Source organism: Furipterus horrens, unplaced genomic scaffold (assembly GCF_987537825.1).
Source record: "Furipterus horrens unplaced genomic scaffold, mFurHor1.1.pri manual_scaffold_4, whole genome shotgun sequence".
Classification (NCBI taxonomy): domain Eukaryota; kingdom Metazoa; phylum Chordata; class Mammalia; order Chiroptera; family Furipteridae; genus Furipterus; species Furipterus horrens.
Genome location: NW_028327174.1, coordinates 90366026 through 90383595, shown reverse-complemented (window position 1 = coordinate 90383595; position 17570 = coordinate 90366026). Strand labels below are relative to the sequence as shown.

Sequence of the window (17570 nt, the reverse complement as noted above, 5' to 3'; positions counted from 1 at the left end):
CATATCTCCAGAGAGGGGATACTGGTCTTAGATTTCAGGAGTCCAGTATCTTTTTAGGGACTTTCATGCCTGTGTGGGGCTGCATTGTGTCCTGTTCTAAGTGCAGTGAGAGCATGCCCTGGCCAGAGAACCTTAGAGTCTGTCCTTAGGCAATTTGCCACTCTGGTTTATAGATCGGTCTCTTAGCTTTGTTAATCAAGCCTTTCTCAAATTTCCAAAAATGTATCCCCCTGGGCCTCTGAGGCTCAGGGTCAGGCTCTGACCCTGGGCCCTTGTCTAAGGCCCCTGGGAGGCAGCCACATGCCCTCCCCAGAGCTTTGGGTACCAGAGCTGGTTAAATGAATGAACCTTTGTCTTATCAAATTATCACTGCAGAAGTAACCAAGTCATGCAAGATAGAGCCCCCAACTCTGGCACAGTGGAGTATCTCTTTGACATGCACACCCTGGAAAGTAATGATAGTGAGGGCTCAGCCTGTAGCCCCTGGGGACTTATTTATCTGGTCACCAAGGCAGTGTGTACACATTGGGATGTCCCTTACCTTTTCTATATGTTGTTAATAAAGAAACTGGATACCTCTTTCTCTCACACAAAGTAAAGATGATCCTAGATTTTTCTCTACAAAAAAAAAGAAAGAAAGAAAGAAAGAAAACATTCATGAGAGAACCTTTATTTGGAGATGTTGGCAAAAACTTAGTGACTGCAAGTCTTTGCAATCTTTCCTAATTTTTCTTTTGTGTATTTCTTTTCTGTATTGCTTTAGCTCTTTCCATAAAATATAGAGTAATTTCTATATTATATACACACTTTCCTCCCCCCGAATATTTTCTATATTTAATCCTCTAGAAACCACCCCAAGTGTCAAGGAGATGGGGTAGTAGAGGTATTAGTGTGGCTTTAGTAGTTCAGAGGGGTTTGGAGAGACCCTGTTGGCATGGGAACGGCACCGCTGCCCTGTGCCAGCCACTCTCTCTGGGGACCACTTTCTGCCGTGATGAGAGCTTCTGAGACCCAAGGCCTATTCTCAGGCTACAAGATAGAGCAGAGTTGCCCCAGCATGCTCACTGCCTGTTCCACAGCATGAATATAGAATGGGGAACCAAGAGTTGGGTGCTCCTTGGAAAGGGGACAGCACAGAGGTTAGAGCTTCCAGAAGCGGCCTGAAAGATAATCTTGGGTCCAATCATGCCAGGACAGTAAAATCTGCCAACTCATTTTGCTACTTCCTGCTTTCAGCTCTCCCAAGGTCTCAGGGACACTCCCTTGTGTGAAGTCTTTCCATTTTGGTGTAAAGAAGGGAGCAGGGGTGAGAGGACAGAGGTTAGGTAGTGTGCTTGCCATAGGCAGATGTGATTTGGACTATTCTTCCTTCTTGCTCCTTAGTACCACCTCATCTCTGAAGGACACTGTGTTTTCAGGGTTCTTCAGAGAACCACAACATACATAAAGGGGTGTGTGTGTGTGTATGCATGTATGTATGCACGTATGTATCTGTCTGCTATTTTTCTAACAAAACTTTAAGGGATTGGCTTATGCAATTATAGAGATTGGCAAGTTCACAATCTGCCGGCTGCCAGGCCAGAGACTTAGGGAAGAACTGATGCTTCAGTTCAAATCCAAAAGCTGTCTGCTAGCAGAATCTTTAAGGGAAATTAGACTTTTTTCTAAGGCCTTCAACTGGTTGTATGATGCCCACACACATTATGGAGGGTAGTCTTCTTTATTCAAGATCTCTTGATTTAAACATTGATCTCATCTAAAAAAATACCTTCACAGTAATATGTAGAATAATCTTTGACCAAATATCTGAGTCTGGTAGCTCAGCCAAGTTGACACTATTAGCCAGCACAAGCCCTTTCCCTGCAGGCATCCCAATGGCTTCTCACTGAAGCCTCCAAATCTACCCCACATCTTCCCAGCCAGGATCCCACAGAAAACAGGACAGGGCATATATGAAGAGGGACACTCCAGTAAGAATAGATTTGCTTTGTGTTGTGGTTGATCTTAGGAGCTTGTTTGAAATGACAAGAATCCTTTGATTTGCTTTCAAAATTATTTCTTTAAAAATACACCATTAAACAAAGAAGAAAATACTGTTTGGGGTGGATCTCTATGTGTTTATGACTGTGCAGTGATTCCTGTAATACTCTGTCATTAAAGATGAAAGAAAAGTGTGTTGAGCTGTTTGTAGATTCCCAAATTTTATTAAAAATGCATAGAATAGGCATCTGAGTTGTACTTTTCACCTTTGTAAAGAATTTGTTATCTTACCAGAGACAAATTACCCAACAAAATGACAGGCATTGAAATTACTGAAATTGTGACGATCATTTTCCAGTGACAGCATCGTGGGTTTTGACCCCTGAAAACTAACCAGTTTTAAAGATGAGTAATTACCAAGCTCGGCATATTGCAAGTCTAAAATCTTGATAGATGTAGGTTAGAAATGGTTATAATTTCCTCATGTGAGCACCTGCTAAATAACAATATGCAATGGCACCAAAAATGTACAAACAAAAATAAAAATAGAGGAAATATGAGTATAATATAAAAGTCAAAGATTGATAGTTAGAGAATAAGTAGAGAATGGTAAAAAGGTTTTATCAGAGAACAAATGTGGAATGTTCTTTTAAAGGAATGTAATTTGCTGTGGCCTGAATTGAGCCTATCTACAAGAGCAGTCATGCATATTTTAGAAAGTTATTATGATAAAACTTTAAAGGCCTAATCTTTTGTTACAATAATGTCAATTTAAGAAGATCGTTGTATCTATTTCAACATTAAAAGAGTGTCAAATGAAGGGTTTATCCCTTCCAACAGCTTGGACCAAAGCGTTGTAGCCCCTATAAAAAACATTGTTAAATGCTGTGATTCCTGAATATGTATGACACATAAAGTATATTGTGATTTAGAGCAGAATTAATTAACAGATGTATTTTTTATGCATAGCCTCTAGTACCATTTTTTTTTAACCAAGAGGAAATAGATTATTGAGTTGTCTTATTTTTTCATTTTTAATATAAAGAAACACTGATACTTTGAACAGGCTTTGTGAATCTGGAATTGCATGTATGAAAGGTAGCCATAGTTGTATTCTAGTCTAAGCTGTTAAGTATAGGGAAAAGTAACAAGAATGTTATGTTACTAAACTTAGAAAATAATGGAAACATGGTTTTTCTTATTTATTAAATACTTATTGATATCAGCCATGTGTAGATACTGTTCTAGGTACCATGAATTCAGCAGCCAACAAGACTCTGCCCTAGAACTTCCATTCTGGTGAGACTTTCTCAGATATTCCTGGCAACACCACCTTACTGGGGAAGACAATTAGAGGAGGTAAATCAGTCTCTCATTTTTAATGTTGCAAATAAATTATAGAGGCCTGAAAACACATTTTTCCCCATTAACTTTTCTATTCTTTCAAATAGCATTTTCCCTCTCATTAACAGTAATTTTTTTTATTTCCTAAGTAGTCTAGAAAAGACTTAACATAAATTGGTAAAGTTCATTTATTTATTATATGACTATATTACCATAAAAATGTGCCCTCCCTACTTGGGAATAATGAAATTTTCATAATTCTATCAACAGTTGCAAATTCTTTCCTTGCTTCATTGATATTATTTATTTATAGGTTGACTACTTGCACAAATCCCAATGATTTTGTAGCAATCAAATTAAAAAATCTTACCAAGGGAGTTTTTCTTTTTTTCTCCCAGTGAAGTGTAGATTTGTAAAGTATTAGAACTGGAGGAGACCTGAAAGGTCATCCAGGTGTGTTGTCAACTCAGAGATGAAGACACCAGGGCCCCAAGAAGGTAACTGGTCAGGAATGGAGCAACTCAGAGCACCAGAGGGGCCATTGCTGGTGCCTTTGTCTCCTGAGCAGGTGCAGTACTCATCCTGGGATGTGAAGTCCTCTGACTGAGCTTCTGCTCATTTATCATAGGTCACAGAATGCCCTGGAAAAGAAGAATTTTGTTCTCCTTCCTATGCGCACTACGAAGTTCCTCCCACTTTCTACCGCTCAGCCATGCTCCTTAAGCCCCAGCTGGGATTGGGTGCGATGTCCCGTTTACCGTCTGCAAAGAGCAGGATTCTGATTTCGAGTCAGAGGTCTTCAGCAAGCGCCATCCACACACCAGGACCCACAGCAACAGCTGCCAGTCTCTACAATTCCGATCCTGCAGGTAACCAATCCGTCAGTGACTGCTTTTTCCTGTTGCACTTTTAAATAGCAGTCATATAAAATGTGATAGCTGTCTGAAATATGAGTGCCTCTCACCTCTTAAGAGCCTTTTTCTCTTCCTCCATCTGATGTTTCCCAAGACTGATCTATCTGTAATGGGCACCCTTCATGTCACCTTTAAAATTGTTGCTGGTGGAAGTGGGGTTCTTGCAGTGTTGTGAGAAAAAGTATTTTGGGGGACCTACAAGGGAAGGTGTGGTGTGGTGGTAAAATTTATTTGGCAAGCGAAATCAAAAGAATGTCCCTTCAGTGCCCCATCTCTATCCATCCCACCATGGAAAATCAGGGCCAGAAATAGAGTCAATGTCCAGAGATCCTGTGCCATGCCAAGGCTAGTTCAGTCCAGTCTTTCTCATCATCTGGCTAGTTTAGCTTGCATCCCCAGCTTCAGTCCTGGGTATTTGCGGAGGTATTCAGGCTTCCACCTGAAGCTTGTGTGTGGAGTCCATGTGGCCACTGGCCACACAGCTGCTAAGGCCACATGGCTATGGAGAGAGGATGTGTTGGTGCTTGGAAAGAGTGCTGATCAAGAGCAAAGAAGAGAGGGTGGGAGAGCACTCTTTGTTCCCCTGGGATTGTATTAGCTTGGGTTTGGGATGGACTAGGTGCATTTTCAGAGTAACAGAGCTTCTGTGGGCATTTTGATAGATCCACCCTCTAGTTAGACTGACAGGCCTCTATGGTCAAGCACCTCCCCCTGGATGCCCCAACAATCTGGTACTGGGGGGTGGGAAGGAGGAGTGTTAATCCCCTTGGTGGAGAAATGATGTAATCCCCTGGAGTGTGAAAAGGCTGTAGCTTCCTGATGAAGCAAACAAGACTATGCTCCCCAGTTTATTAAGCTCAATGTCTAATTCCCCTTCCTCTCTTTGTTAATATCTAGTTAACTACCTATGGTAACAAAATGATGGCTCATGCAACCATCTCCTCACTTCTTGTAGTTTCTCCCCCTTCTCTAGTATATCCCGGAGACCAAGATTCAGAGACATTTATCTTAAAGGTCCAGACAGTCAATATTTTAGGCTTTCTGGTGCATGACAGTCTGTGTTGTAACTACTTAGCATGGAAGCAGCCACAGGCAGGATGTGAGTGGATGGTGCAGCTGTGTACCAATACAGCTCAATGTACAAAAACAGTGGGCTAGATGTGGCCTGCAGGCTGGAGTTTGTCAGAGAGCTCTTCCTATAGGACGGCATTGATCATATCATTCTTTTTTTCATCTGTTCTCAAATCTTGGACATGAAATGGCCCTGCCACCTCTCCTAGCCCTGTCACTCTGCTCTGCAGTGGTTGGTCAGTCTCACCTCATGATGTTTTCTGCACCTCTTTGTTTTTCTCTCCATTCTTTTGCTCATGTGTCTCCTCTAGGTCTGATATTTTATTATAGAAAGAGTACATACCTATTCAAAAAAATTTGAATATAGAAAAATAGTAAGAAGAAATTAATATTACTTATATTTTAGCACCCAGCCAGAGTTAATATTATGGAATTTTTTCTTTTAATGTGTTTTTTTTTCATTGCATTTTTCAGTAGCTGAAATATCACTAATGTGAATTTTATTTTTTCCTATGAATATCATATTGTAGGCATTTTCTATGTTATCAGTGTTTCATAAGTACTTAATGGCAGCATAATATTGTTTGTTCATTTATTCAAAAATTTTTGATACTCACTTTTTGCCAAAAGTTGTAAATTGAGGATTGTAGCAGTGAACAAAACAGAGACTCCTTCCTTCATGGAGCTTCTTATAGTCTAATGAATGAAATTGATAATAAAAATAAGTGCAAAAATATCACTGATGTGTACCTTGAAACTAATGTAATAATATATGTCAATTGTAATTGAAAAATAAAAACAATGACTTAAAAGAAAAATTTAAAAACCGATGGAAATTAGGAAACACCAATACCTAAGGCATGAGCAAAGGAAGAGTGCACGCAAAAATGTTTGAAAAGGAATAACCAAAGGAGTAGGAAGAACACTAGAAAAGGAGAAAAAAAAGAGAATTTCAAGATGTTGAATGGTATCAAATGTAATAGAAACTAAAGTAAAGGAAGAGAATGACCCATAGAATTTCATAAATTAGATCACTGTTGACTTTAGGCAATATAGAGTTAAAGGAGCACAAAGTTATCACAAGGATAAGCACCACGTACTGAACACCTACTTATATTCCATGCAAGGTATGTTTGGTGATTAAATTATACTATGTCTCTAAACCTCTCAACCACACTGCCAAGTAGCTATTCTATGATCTAAATGTTATGAAAGAAACTTAGGTTCAGAGAAGTTGAGTGGCTTATGGCTACGTAGATGAATAACAAGCAAAGAAGCTAAGGTTTGAGTCATAATAAAAATATACTTAAAAAGGACAAAAGTAAATACACAATTATAAATTGTAATAAATGTTGCCAAAGCAAGGCACATAGTGTTTGAGGAATTGTAACCTGAAGAATTATGTGGATGGGACAAGTGCTTCAGTGGCAGTGTCTCTGAAGTGGGGATAATGGGGGACTGTGGGAATAATAGCAGAATTGATGTGACCATTGACCAACTACTGGGAGTTGGGTTCAGTTCTGTACTATTTTAAAAATTTTATTTATTTATTATTTTTAGAGAGAGGAGAAGGTAGGAAGAAAGAGAGAGAGAGAAACATTGATGTGAGAGAGAAACATCAATTGGTTGCCCCTTGAACGCGCTCCAACCAGGGACCAAACCCACAACCCAGGCATTTGCCCTGACTGGGAATTGAACTGGTAACCTTTTGCTTTGTGGGACAATGCCCAACAAACTGAGCCACACTGGTCAAGGCCCTCTGTACTATTTTTAATAACATTGCAACTTGAATCTTTGTGTATACTTATTTATCTTTTTTCATAGTTTTCTTAGGATAGATTATTTCAAATGTAATTAATTATTATATAAAGCATATCCAAACTTTACACAGGCTAATTAAAAAATCTTTATTGTATTTTTTATTACCATTTAGTCCCCTTATACCCTCCTCCCCCCAGCAATCACCACACTGTTGTCCCTGCCCATGAGTCCTTTTTCCTTTTTTCTTAATTCCTCCACCTCTTCACCTCCCTCCACCACTAGCTGTCGTCCTGCTCTCCATCCATGAGCCTGTCCTCATTGTCCTTGTTAGATCAGTTTGTTAATTAGATTCCACATATGAGTGAAATCATACAGTATTTATCTTTCTTTGACTGGCTTATTTCACTTAGCATAATGTTTTTCAGGTCTATCCATACTGTTGCAAAGGGTAAAATTTTCTTCTTTTTTACAGCGGAGTAGTATTCCGTTGTGTAAACGTCCAATAGTTGTTTTATCCATTTACCCACTGATGGGCACTTGGGCTGCTTCCATATCTTGGTGATTGTATATAATGCTTCAATGAACATAGAGGTGCTTATGTTCTTTCGAATTAGTGTTTTAGCCTCCTTCAGATATATTCCCAAAAGTAGCATCGCTGGGTGAAAAGGAAAATCCATTTTTAATTTTTTGAGGAATCTCCATACTGTTTTCCATAGTGGCTGCACCAGTCTGCATTCCCACCAACAGAGCAAAAAGGTTCCTCTTTCTCCACATCCTCATCAGCACTAGTCATTTGTTCATTTATTGATGATAGCCATTCTGACAGGTGTGAGATGGTATCTCATTGTGGATTTAATTTGCATTTCTCTGATGATTAGTGACATAGAGCATCTTTTCATATGTCTGTTGGCTATCTGTCCATTTTGGAGAAGTATCTGTTCAGGTCTTTGCCCTTTTGTAATTGGTTTTTCTTTTTTTTTTTTTTTTTTTGGTGTTCAGTTTTGTAAGCTCTTTATAAATTTTGGATATTAACTATCAGATGTATCAACAATCATGGTCTCCCATTCTGTGGGCTGTCTTTTTATTTTGTTGATGGTTTTCTTTGCTGTGAAAAAACTTTCTGATTTGATGTAGTCCCATTTGTTTATTTTTTTCTTTTGTTTCCCTTGCCTGGTGAGATATATCTGATAAAATATTGCTACAAGCAGTGTCTGAGATTTTGCTGCCTATGTTTTCTTCTATGATTTTTGTGGTTTTGGTTCTAACATTTAAGTCTTTGATCCATTTTGAATTTATTCTTGTATATAGTGTAAGAAGTTGGACATATCTGTCCAATTTTCCCAACACCATTTATTGAATAAACTATATTTAGCCCATTGCATGTGCTTACTTCCTTTGTCAAATATCAATTGACTATAAAGTTGTGAGTTTAGTTCTGAGCTCTCTATTCTATTCCATTGATATATATGCCACTATCATGCTGTCACGATTACTCTGGCCTTCTAGTATAGTTTCATATTAGGTAGCATGATTTCTCCATTTTTGTTCCTTTTTCTCAGGATCGCTGTTGCTGTGTAGGGCCTTTTGTGGTTCCATATAAATTTTTAAAATATATGTTCTAGTTCTGTGAAATATATCATTAGAACTTTGATAGGAATTGCATTGAATTTGTAGATTGCTTTGTATCATACAGACATTTTAGTGATGTTAACTCTTCCTATTTTTCCATGAACACAGTATGTGCTTCCACTTATTTATACCTTCTTCAATTTCCTTCTTTAGTGTTGTATAATTTTCCTAAACAAGGATAAGCACCTTGTTTATATCTTTTGTATCCTTGGTTATGTTTATTCCTGGGTATTTTACTCTTTTTGAAACAATTGACAGTGGGATTATTTTCTTAATTTCTCTTTCTGTTAGTTCATTATTGGCATATAAAAATGCAACTGATTTCTGGATATTAATTTTTTATCCTCCAAATTTGCTGAATTTATTTATCAGTTCTAGTAGTTTCTTGTTGCAATTTTTTTGGTTCTCTATGTACAGTATCATGTTATCTGCAAATAATGACAGTTTAACTTCTCCTTTTCCAATTTGGATGCCTTTTATTTCTTCTTCTCTGATTGCTGTGGCTAGAACTTCTAGTACTACGTTGAATAAGAGAGGTAAAAGCAGAATCCCTGTCTTGTTTCTGATCTTAAGAAGAATGCTTGTAGTTTTTGCCTGTTGAATATGATGTTGGCAGTGGATCTGTCATATTTAGGTCTGTTTCCTCTAATCCCACTTTGCTGAGAGTTTTTATCATAAATGGGTCTGGATTTTATCAACTTTTTCTATTGATATAATCATGTGGTTTTTATCCTTCATTTTGTTTATGTGGTGAGTCACATTTATTAATTTGCAAATGTTGTACAAACCTTGCATTCCCAGAATAAATCAGACTTGATCATGGTGTATCATCATTTTTCTGATGTATTGCTATATTTGGTTTGAGAGTTTTAGCATCTATCTTTATCAGGAATATTGGTCTATAATTTTCTTTCTATGCAGCGTCTTTATCTGGTTTTGAAATTTATATAATGTTGGCCTTATAAAGTGAGTGTGGGATGCTTCTTCCATCCTCTTGAATTTTATGAAACAGTTTGAGAAGGAGAGGTGTTAATTCTTAGAATGTTTGGTAAAATTCACCTGTGAAGCCATCTGCTCCAGGGCCTTTGTTTGTTGAGAGTTTTTTGATTACTTGTTCAATTTCACTAGGTGTAATATGTCCATTCAGATTCTCTGATTCTTCCTGATTCATTTTTGGAAGACTGTATGTTTTTATGAATGTATCCATTTCATCCAGTTGTCTAGTTTGTTGGCATATAGTTGTTCATAACATTTTCTTACAATCCTTTGTATTTCTTTGTTGTCAGTTGTTATTTCTTCTCTTTTATCTCTGATTTTATTTATTTGAGTCCTTCCTATTTTTTTCTTCATCAGTGTGGGTAAAGGTTCTTCAATCTTGTTTATCATTTCAAAAAAACAGGTCTTGGTTTCATTGATCTTTTGAATAATTTTTTAGACTCTATTTTGTTTAGTTCTGCTCTGATCTTTATTACTTCTTTCTACTCACTTTGGGCTTTGTTGTTCTTTTTCAAATTCCTTTAAGTGTGAAGTTAGATTGTTTATTTGAACTTTTTCTTGTGAGTTTTTTATTGTTGTTTTTTAGATGGACCTCTATTGCTATGAATTTCCCTCTTAGGATTGCTTTCCCAGTGTCCCACAGATTTTGGGTCTTGTGTCCTCATTTTCATTTGTTTTAAGGTATCTTTTGATTTTTCCCTTGATCTTATTGCTGACCCATTAATTGTTTAATAACATGTTATTTAGCTTCCATGTCTTTGCATGTTTTTCAGTCTTTTTGTGATTGATTTCTACTTCCATAGCATTGTGGTCAAAGAAGATACTTCATATGATTTCAAACTTCTTAAATTTATTGAGACCTGTTTTGTGTGCTAGCATGTGGTCTGTCCTAGAAAACGTTCCATGTGCACTTGAAAAGTATGTATATTCTGCTGCTTTGGGGGTGAAATACTCTGAAGATATCAATTAAATCCATTTGATCTAGTGTGTCATTTAAGGCTGCTGTCTCCTAGTTGATTTTCTGCCTGGAAGACCTATTCATTGCAATCAATGGGGTGTTGAAATCCCCAAATATGACAGTATTTCTGTTGATCTCTTCCTTTATGTCCATCAAGATTTGCTTTACATATTTAGGTTCTCCTATATTGGGTGTGTAAATGTTTGCTAGGGTTATATCCTCTTGTTGGACTTTTCCCTTTATCATGATGTAGAGTCCTTTGTCTCTTACTATAGCCTTGGTTTTAAAGTCTATTTAGATGGATATTAAGTATTGCTACCTCAGCTATTCTTTCCTTTCCATTTGCATGAAATTCCTTTTTCTATCCCTTTAATTTTAGTCTGAGTGTATCTTTTGATCTGAGATAGGTCTTTTGGAGGCAGCATATATATGGGTTTTATTTTCTTATCCATTCAGCTACCCAATGTCTTTTTGTCAGAGCAGTTAAGCCACTTCCATTTAAGGTGATTATTGATAGATACATATGTAGTACCATTTTGTTAGACTGTTTTCCTCTTTTTTTTCTTTCTCTTTCTCTTATCCTTCTCCTCTTTCTCCTTCTCCTCCTTCTCCTTCTCCTTCCTTCTTCTTCTTAAAGCAAGCCCTTTAACATATGTTGCATTACTGATTTGGTGTTAACAAAGACCTTTAGCTTTTTCTTGTCTGGGAAGTTCCTTATTTCTCCTTTGATTTTAAATGATAGCCTTGCTGGGTAAAGTAGCCTTGGCTGAAGGTCTTTGCTTTTATCACCTTGAACATTTTCCACCACTCTTTTCTGGCCTGAAATGTTTCTGTTGAGTAATGAGATGCCAGTGTAATTGGTGCTCCCTTTTATGTAACTACCTGTTTATCTCTTGTGGCTTTTAGTATTCTCTCCTTATTTTTCAGCCTAGTCATTTTCATTATGATGTGTCTCTATATAGACCTCTTTGGGTCCAACTTTTTTTGGACTCTCTGAGCTTCCTGAACTTGTATGTCCTATTCCTTCAACAGAGCAGTGAAATTGTTGGTCATTATTTCTTCAAATAGATTCTCAATCCCTTGCTTGCTTTCTTCTGCTTCTGGTTCTTCTATGATGTGGATATTGTTATGCTTCTTGTTGCTCAGAATGTGTTTTTTTTTCCATCAAAAAAATTGTTGTTCTATAAGAATTGTCCCATTTTTCCCTTATTGCTCTCCCCTGCCATGTCCTACCCACCTCCCTCTCCTACAGTCAATCCCCACCTTTTCCATGTCCATGAGTCATTTGGACCTGTTCCTTGACTAGAACCTTCCCCTTCTTGCCCACCTTTTCCCTCCTGCCCCCCTTCCCCGCTGATCGCTGTCAGTCTGTTCCATGTTTCCAGGCCTCTGGTTCTATTTCATTCATTTGTTTGTTTTGTTCATTAGGTCCCTCTTATCGGTAAGATGACATGATATTTGTCTTTTGCTGCCTGGCTTATTTCACTTAGCATGATACTCTCCAGTTCTATCCATGCTGTTGCAAGAAGAAGGAGTTCTTTCTTTCTCCTGCATGGTATTCCATTGTGTAAATGTACCACAGTTTTTTGATCCAGCGCTTGGCTATTGTACATAATGCTGCTATGAATGTAGGGGTGCATAGGTTCTTTTGAATTGGTGTTTCAGGATTCGTAGGGTGTAATCCAAGCAGTGAAATAGCTGGATCAAAAGGCAGTTCCATTTTTAGTTTTTTGAGGAAATTCCATACTGTTTTCCACAGTGGCTGCACTAGTCTGCATTCCCACCAGCAGTGCATTAGGGTTCCCTTTGCTCCACATCCTCACCAGCACTTGTTTGTTGATTTGCTGATGATGGCCATTCTGTCTGGTGTGAGGTGGTATCTCATTGAGGTTTTTATTTGCATCTCTCCGATGGCTAGTGATGTTGAGCATCCTTTCATATGCCTATGGGCTCTCTGTATGTCCTCCTTGGAGAAGTGTCTGTTCAGGTCTTTTGCACATTTTTTAATTGGATTTTTTGTCTTTCTGGTGTTGAGTCATATGAGTTCTTTATATATTTTGGATATCAAATCCTTGTTCAAGATATCATTGGCAAATATGTTTTCCCATATGGTTGGTTCCCTTTTCATTTTGATGATGTTTTCTTTAGCCATGCAGAAGTTTTTAATTTGATATAGTCCCATTTGTTTATTCTTTCCTTTGTTTCCTTTGCTCTAGGTGTTATGTTGTCAAAGATATTGCTGTCTGGGACATCTGAAATTATACTGCCTGTTTTACTCTAGGAATTTTATGGTGTCACAGCTTATGTTTAAGTCTTTTATCCATTTTGAGTTTTATACTGGAGTATGGTGTAAATTGGTGGTCTAGTTTGTTTTTTTTTCATGTGCCATTCCAGTTCTCCCAACACCATACATTGAAGAGACTGTTTTTACTCCATTTTATGCTCCTGTCCCCTTTGTCAAATATTAATTGACCATAGAGACCTAGGTTTCTTTCTGGGCTTTCTATTCTGTTCCATTGATCTATGTGTCTGTTCTTATACCAATTCCAGTCTGTTTTGGTTAGAGTGGCTTTGTAATAGTTTGATATCAGGTGTTGTGATCCCTCCTAATTTGTTTTTCTTTCTCAGGATTGCTGAGGCTATTCAGAGTTGTTTTTAGTTCCATATAAATTTTTGAACTATTTGTTCTAGATCTGTGAAATATGTCATTGGTATTTTAATAGGGACTGTGTTGAATCTATAGATTGCTTTGGGGAGTATGGACATTTTAATGATGTTACTTTTTCCCATCCATGAACACAGTATATGTTTCCATTTATTTGTATTTTCCTTAATTTCTTTCTTCAGTCTTCTGTGGTTTTCTGAGTACAGGTATTTTACTTCCTTGGTTAAGTTTTCTTGTTGCTATAGTAAAAGGGATACCCCCCCGATTTTGTTTCTGATATTTCATTGCTGATGTACAAGATGCCTTCAATTTCTGAATATTGACTGTATCCTGCTATTTTGCCAAATTCACTTATTAGTTCGCATAGTTTTTTGGTGGAACCTGTAAGGATTACTATGTACACTATCATGTTATCTACAAATAATGACAGTTTAACTTTTGCCTTTCCAATTTGGATGCCTTTTATTTCTGTTTCTTGTCTGATCGCTGTGGCTAGAATTTCTAATACTATGTTGAATAAAGGGATGACAGTGGACAACCTTGTCTTGTTCCTGATCTTAGGGGGGAAGCTTTTAATTTTTTCTCATTGAGTATGATGTTGGCTGTGGGTTTCTCATATATGGCCTTTATTATGTTGAGGTGTGCTCCCTCTAGTCTCACTTTGCTGACCTTTTTAAGTCATAAATGGGTGCTGTACTTTATCAAATGCTTTTCAGCATCTGTTGATATGATTATATGATTTTTGTCTTTCATTATGTTTATGTGTTGTATTACATTTATTGATTTGTGAATATTATGCCATCCTTGCATCCCTGGGGTGAATCCTACTTGATCATATGTAGGCTCTCTTTAACCTATTGCTGAATCTGGTTTGCCAATATTTTGTTGAGGATTTTAGCATCTATGTTCATTAGTGATATTGGCCTGTAGTGTTTTTTCCTTGTGTCTTTACATGGTTTTGGAATTAGGATGCTTTTCACAGCTAGATGTTATCTGAGTTCTTTTCTAGCCCTGGTGCTATAGCCAAGCTTGGGGTTTAGACCACACAGTTCTTAGGGGGAACCCCCCAGCTGCTGAAATATCCCTCTGGAATTTCAGCTGCCACCTGTGGAAGCCCAGCTAGCCTTGTTGTGTCTCCTCTGCATTGCCTCCATTCTTGTTGTAGTGAAGTGGTTTCTTCTGACTCTCCTTGGTTATAAGGGTTTTCTTCAGCTAGTGTTCAGTTAGTTATTCTGGATGATTTCTCTAAAATTTAGTTGTAATTCCAGATTTCTTCTGGGAGGATGTTAGTGTATATTCCACATACTTCTCCGCCATCTTGGATCCCTCCTCAGAATGTCTGTTAGTGTGCATTAAAATAATAATAATAATAAGGCTTTCAGCCAAGATGGATGCCTAGATTGACACTGTCCATCTCCCTCCACAACTAAGAAAAAATACAACTACTGCAAAACCAGAAATAACCAGAAGTTCCAGAAAATAAAGCTACATGGAAGTCCAACGTATAAAGTTATAAAAAAGTGGTGCTTGTCTGAATGGGTAGGAGGGGCGAAACCAGGGCGGAGAGGTTAAGCTGTGCTGGCGGTGACAGCTGCAGCGCATGCGGTGGGATGGCAGTAAGCACAGACACCTGTATTTAAAGGGAGGTGAGAAGTGCCTGGGGAGTACCCCCAGCTGCAGACCAAACCCATCAGCTCACGATTCCAACACTGGGGAAGGTAGACCCCCATTGCCTCAGACTGTGAGGGCCGGAGGGGTTGGGGACAGAGGAGGAGGCTCCCAGTTTCTCAGCGGAGAGTGAGTGGCAGGAATCCACTTTGGACCCCCACCCCCACACGAAACACCACAGCGTGTTGAGAAGGGTCACCTGGTAGTGACGAGTGCACAGGGCTCTGCCCCCTATAGTGTAAGAGGTGTGAGAGTCCCGCACAGGAAGCAAAGGTAAACACAAAATGGCCAGGATGGCACAGATCATGATAGAAATCCCAATGACTCAGCTGACTAGCCAGCAAATATCTAATTAAAGGATCAGCAGATAGGAAATCTTTCTAAGACACAGTTCAGAGCTTTGTTTATATGAATGCTTCCAGACCTAACAGCAGATCTTAAACAAGACAGGGAAGGAATGAAGGCTAGTCCTGCTGAAATGAATGAAAACACACAAAACTAGTGGTGAGGGAAAGAAAACCAGGGATCAAATCAACAAATCAGAACATAGGGAAGGAACAAATATTCAACCAGTGCAGAAAGAGGAAATGAAAAGTGAGGAAAATGAGGAGAGGCTCAGAAACCTATGGGACAGCTATAAGTGGGCCAACATCCGAATCATAGGGTTGCCAGAAGGTGAAGAAGAACTAGAAATTGAAAAATTATGTGAAAAAATAATGAAGCAGAACTTCCCTAACTTGGGGAAGGAAATAGACTTACAGGTCCAGGAAGCACAGAGAGTTCCAAAAAAACTGGACTCAGGGAGAACCACACCAATATACATTATAATCAAAATGTTAAAAATTAAGGATAGGAGAAGGGGAAAGATGGCAGCGGAGCAGGTAGTGGTGTTGTCTGCTTGCTTCCGTTGTGGAAGGACTTGGAGGGCAAACACAGAGAGGAGTGAGTTTGTGCAAATTTCAGACAGCGTGAACAGGGAAGGGAGTGTGGGAGCAGCATGAAGGAGGGCAGAAAGTTTGGCTGCGCTCTGCAGGCTGAGTCGCTGGGCCTCCCAGACCAGGGCCTCTGCTGTACTGCACCTGGAAAGGGCAGCTGCTGACCAGCTCATTAGCCGGGATCTGCTTGGAGGCTTCCCTCTGCCAAGGGTGCACAGACCAGCAAAGTCCTGGAAGGAGACAGTGAGAAGGTTTGGTTGAAACAGCTGGAGGCATGGGAAGACAGCGAACAGCCCAGACTGTGAAAAACTGTCTAGGTGGGGACTCCCTTGGCTGGCAACCCTGGGCTGACAACTTTGGGCTCCAGGCGCTTGCACCAGGGCTCCACCAAACAAAGGGGAAGAACTAAGCCAGGGAGTGGGGCCCATATGGGAAAGCTGTGGCAGAACTGCAGACTCGGTAAGGACCCCAGGCGGGCAGGTGGTGCAGACAGGTGTACAGGCAGGGATGTGAGCTGGTGCTGCAGTTTGGAGGCAATACAGAGACTTTTTTGGAGGAACAGAGACAGGACCCCAGGCTGGGCAGGGACTATTGGCATGCGCACTGGCCTACCAGCAGAAGTGTTGCTAGACAAGCCTGAGGAGGGCTGAGGGCGCCACAGGACCAGGGAGTTGGGACTCAACTAAGTGCGGCTCACAGCAGAGTGGCAGCAGGCTCATGAGTGAGAATAGCAACCCCAGAATCAATCTAGATCTCCTCACAGCGAGACAGACAGAAAAGAATTGAAACCCATGGAATGTTGACCAGGGGCAGATCCAGAAAAAGAAGACAGCGCCCAAAGGTTGTACTGGATTAAAACTCTTTCTTTAATCAGTTTCCTACATTTTCTCCCTCCTATTCTTCTTCTTTAATTTTTGTTTGTTTGTTTTGTTTATCCTCCCTCTCACACTAAATATATAGCATATAACTTCTATATAAACCTAATACAGTATTCCCCCACTTACCATGGGCATTACGTTCTAGACACCCCTGCGATAGGTGAAAATCCATGAAATAGGAACCTTACATTTATTTTAGTATTTATATATATTTTAAGGCTTTATAAGCACTTCCCAGACACTTATAAACTGTTCCCAGTCCCTTATTAACCTTTCCCACTCCCTTATTAACCTTTTCCACACTTTTATAAACACTACTTATGTTCTTAAACATATTCTACATTCTTAAACTTACATAACTTTAACAACGTATGTATATAGTACTGTAAAATTTTATATGGGTACTCACCAGTGAAGTATACTACAACTTGAATGATGAAGATGATGAATTCGCTGTGTAGTACTGATGACGATGAAAGGGATGAAGATGAGATGAATGTACTGCACAGTAAAGAAGAGCATTACAGCTCTTCTAAAGGCACCACTTCATCAGGCACTTCTTCAGGTGGTGCAGTAGTATCTCCGGTCTCGTCCATAACTTCTACTTCCGCTAAAGGCGTAGACGTAACCAACCTCTTAGTTGGAGTGATGAACATAGTTATGGGGAGTTGCTGACACTGCTTCTTCTTCTGATTGAGAATGTTTTTGTAAACTGACATGGCACTGTTGATTGAATTTGCAAACTGCAACAAACGAACCATATCGGGGTCC

The 17570-nt window shown here is 39.0% G+C and overlaps 1 protein-coding gene across 2 annotated transcripts in view; it reads left to right on the top strand.

The window, feature by feature from the left end:
• The window catches only part of MTUS2 (microtubule associated scaffold protein 2), a 447573-nt gene that overhangs the window by 3805 nt on the left and 426198 nt on the right, over positions 1-17570 (top strand). For both annotated transcript variants that reach the window (XM_090273746.1, XM_090273747.1), the window contains exon 2: positions 3953-4193. In XM_090273746.1, coding sequence (XP_090129872.1) covers positions 3953-4193 — 241 coding nt within the window. The remainder of the gene's footprint in view (positions 1-3952; positions 4194-17570) is intronic.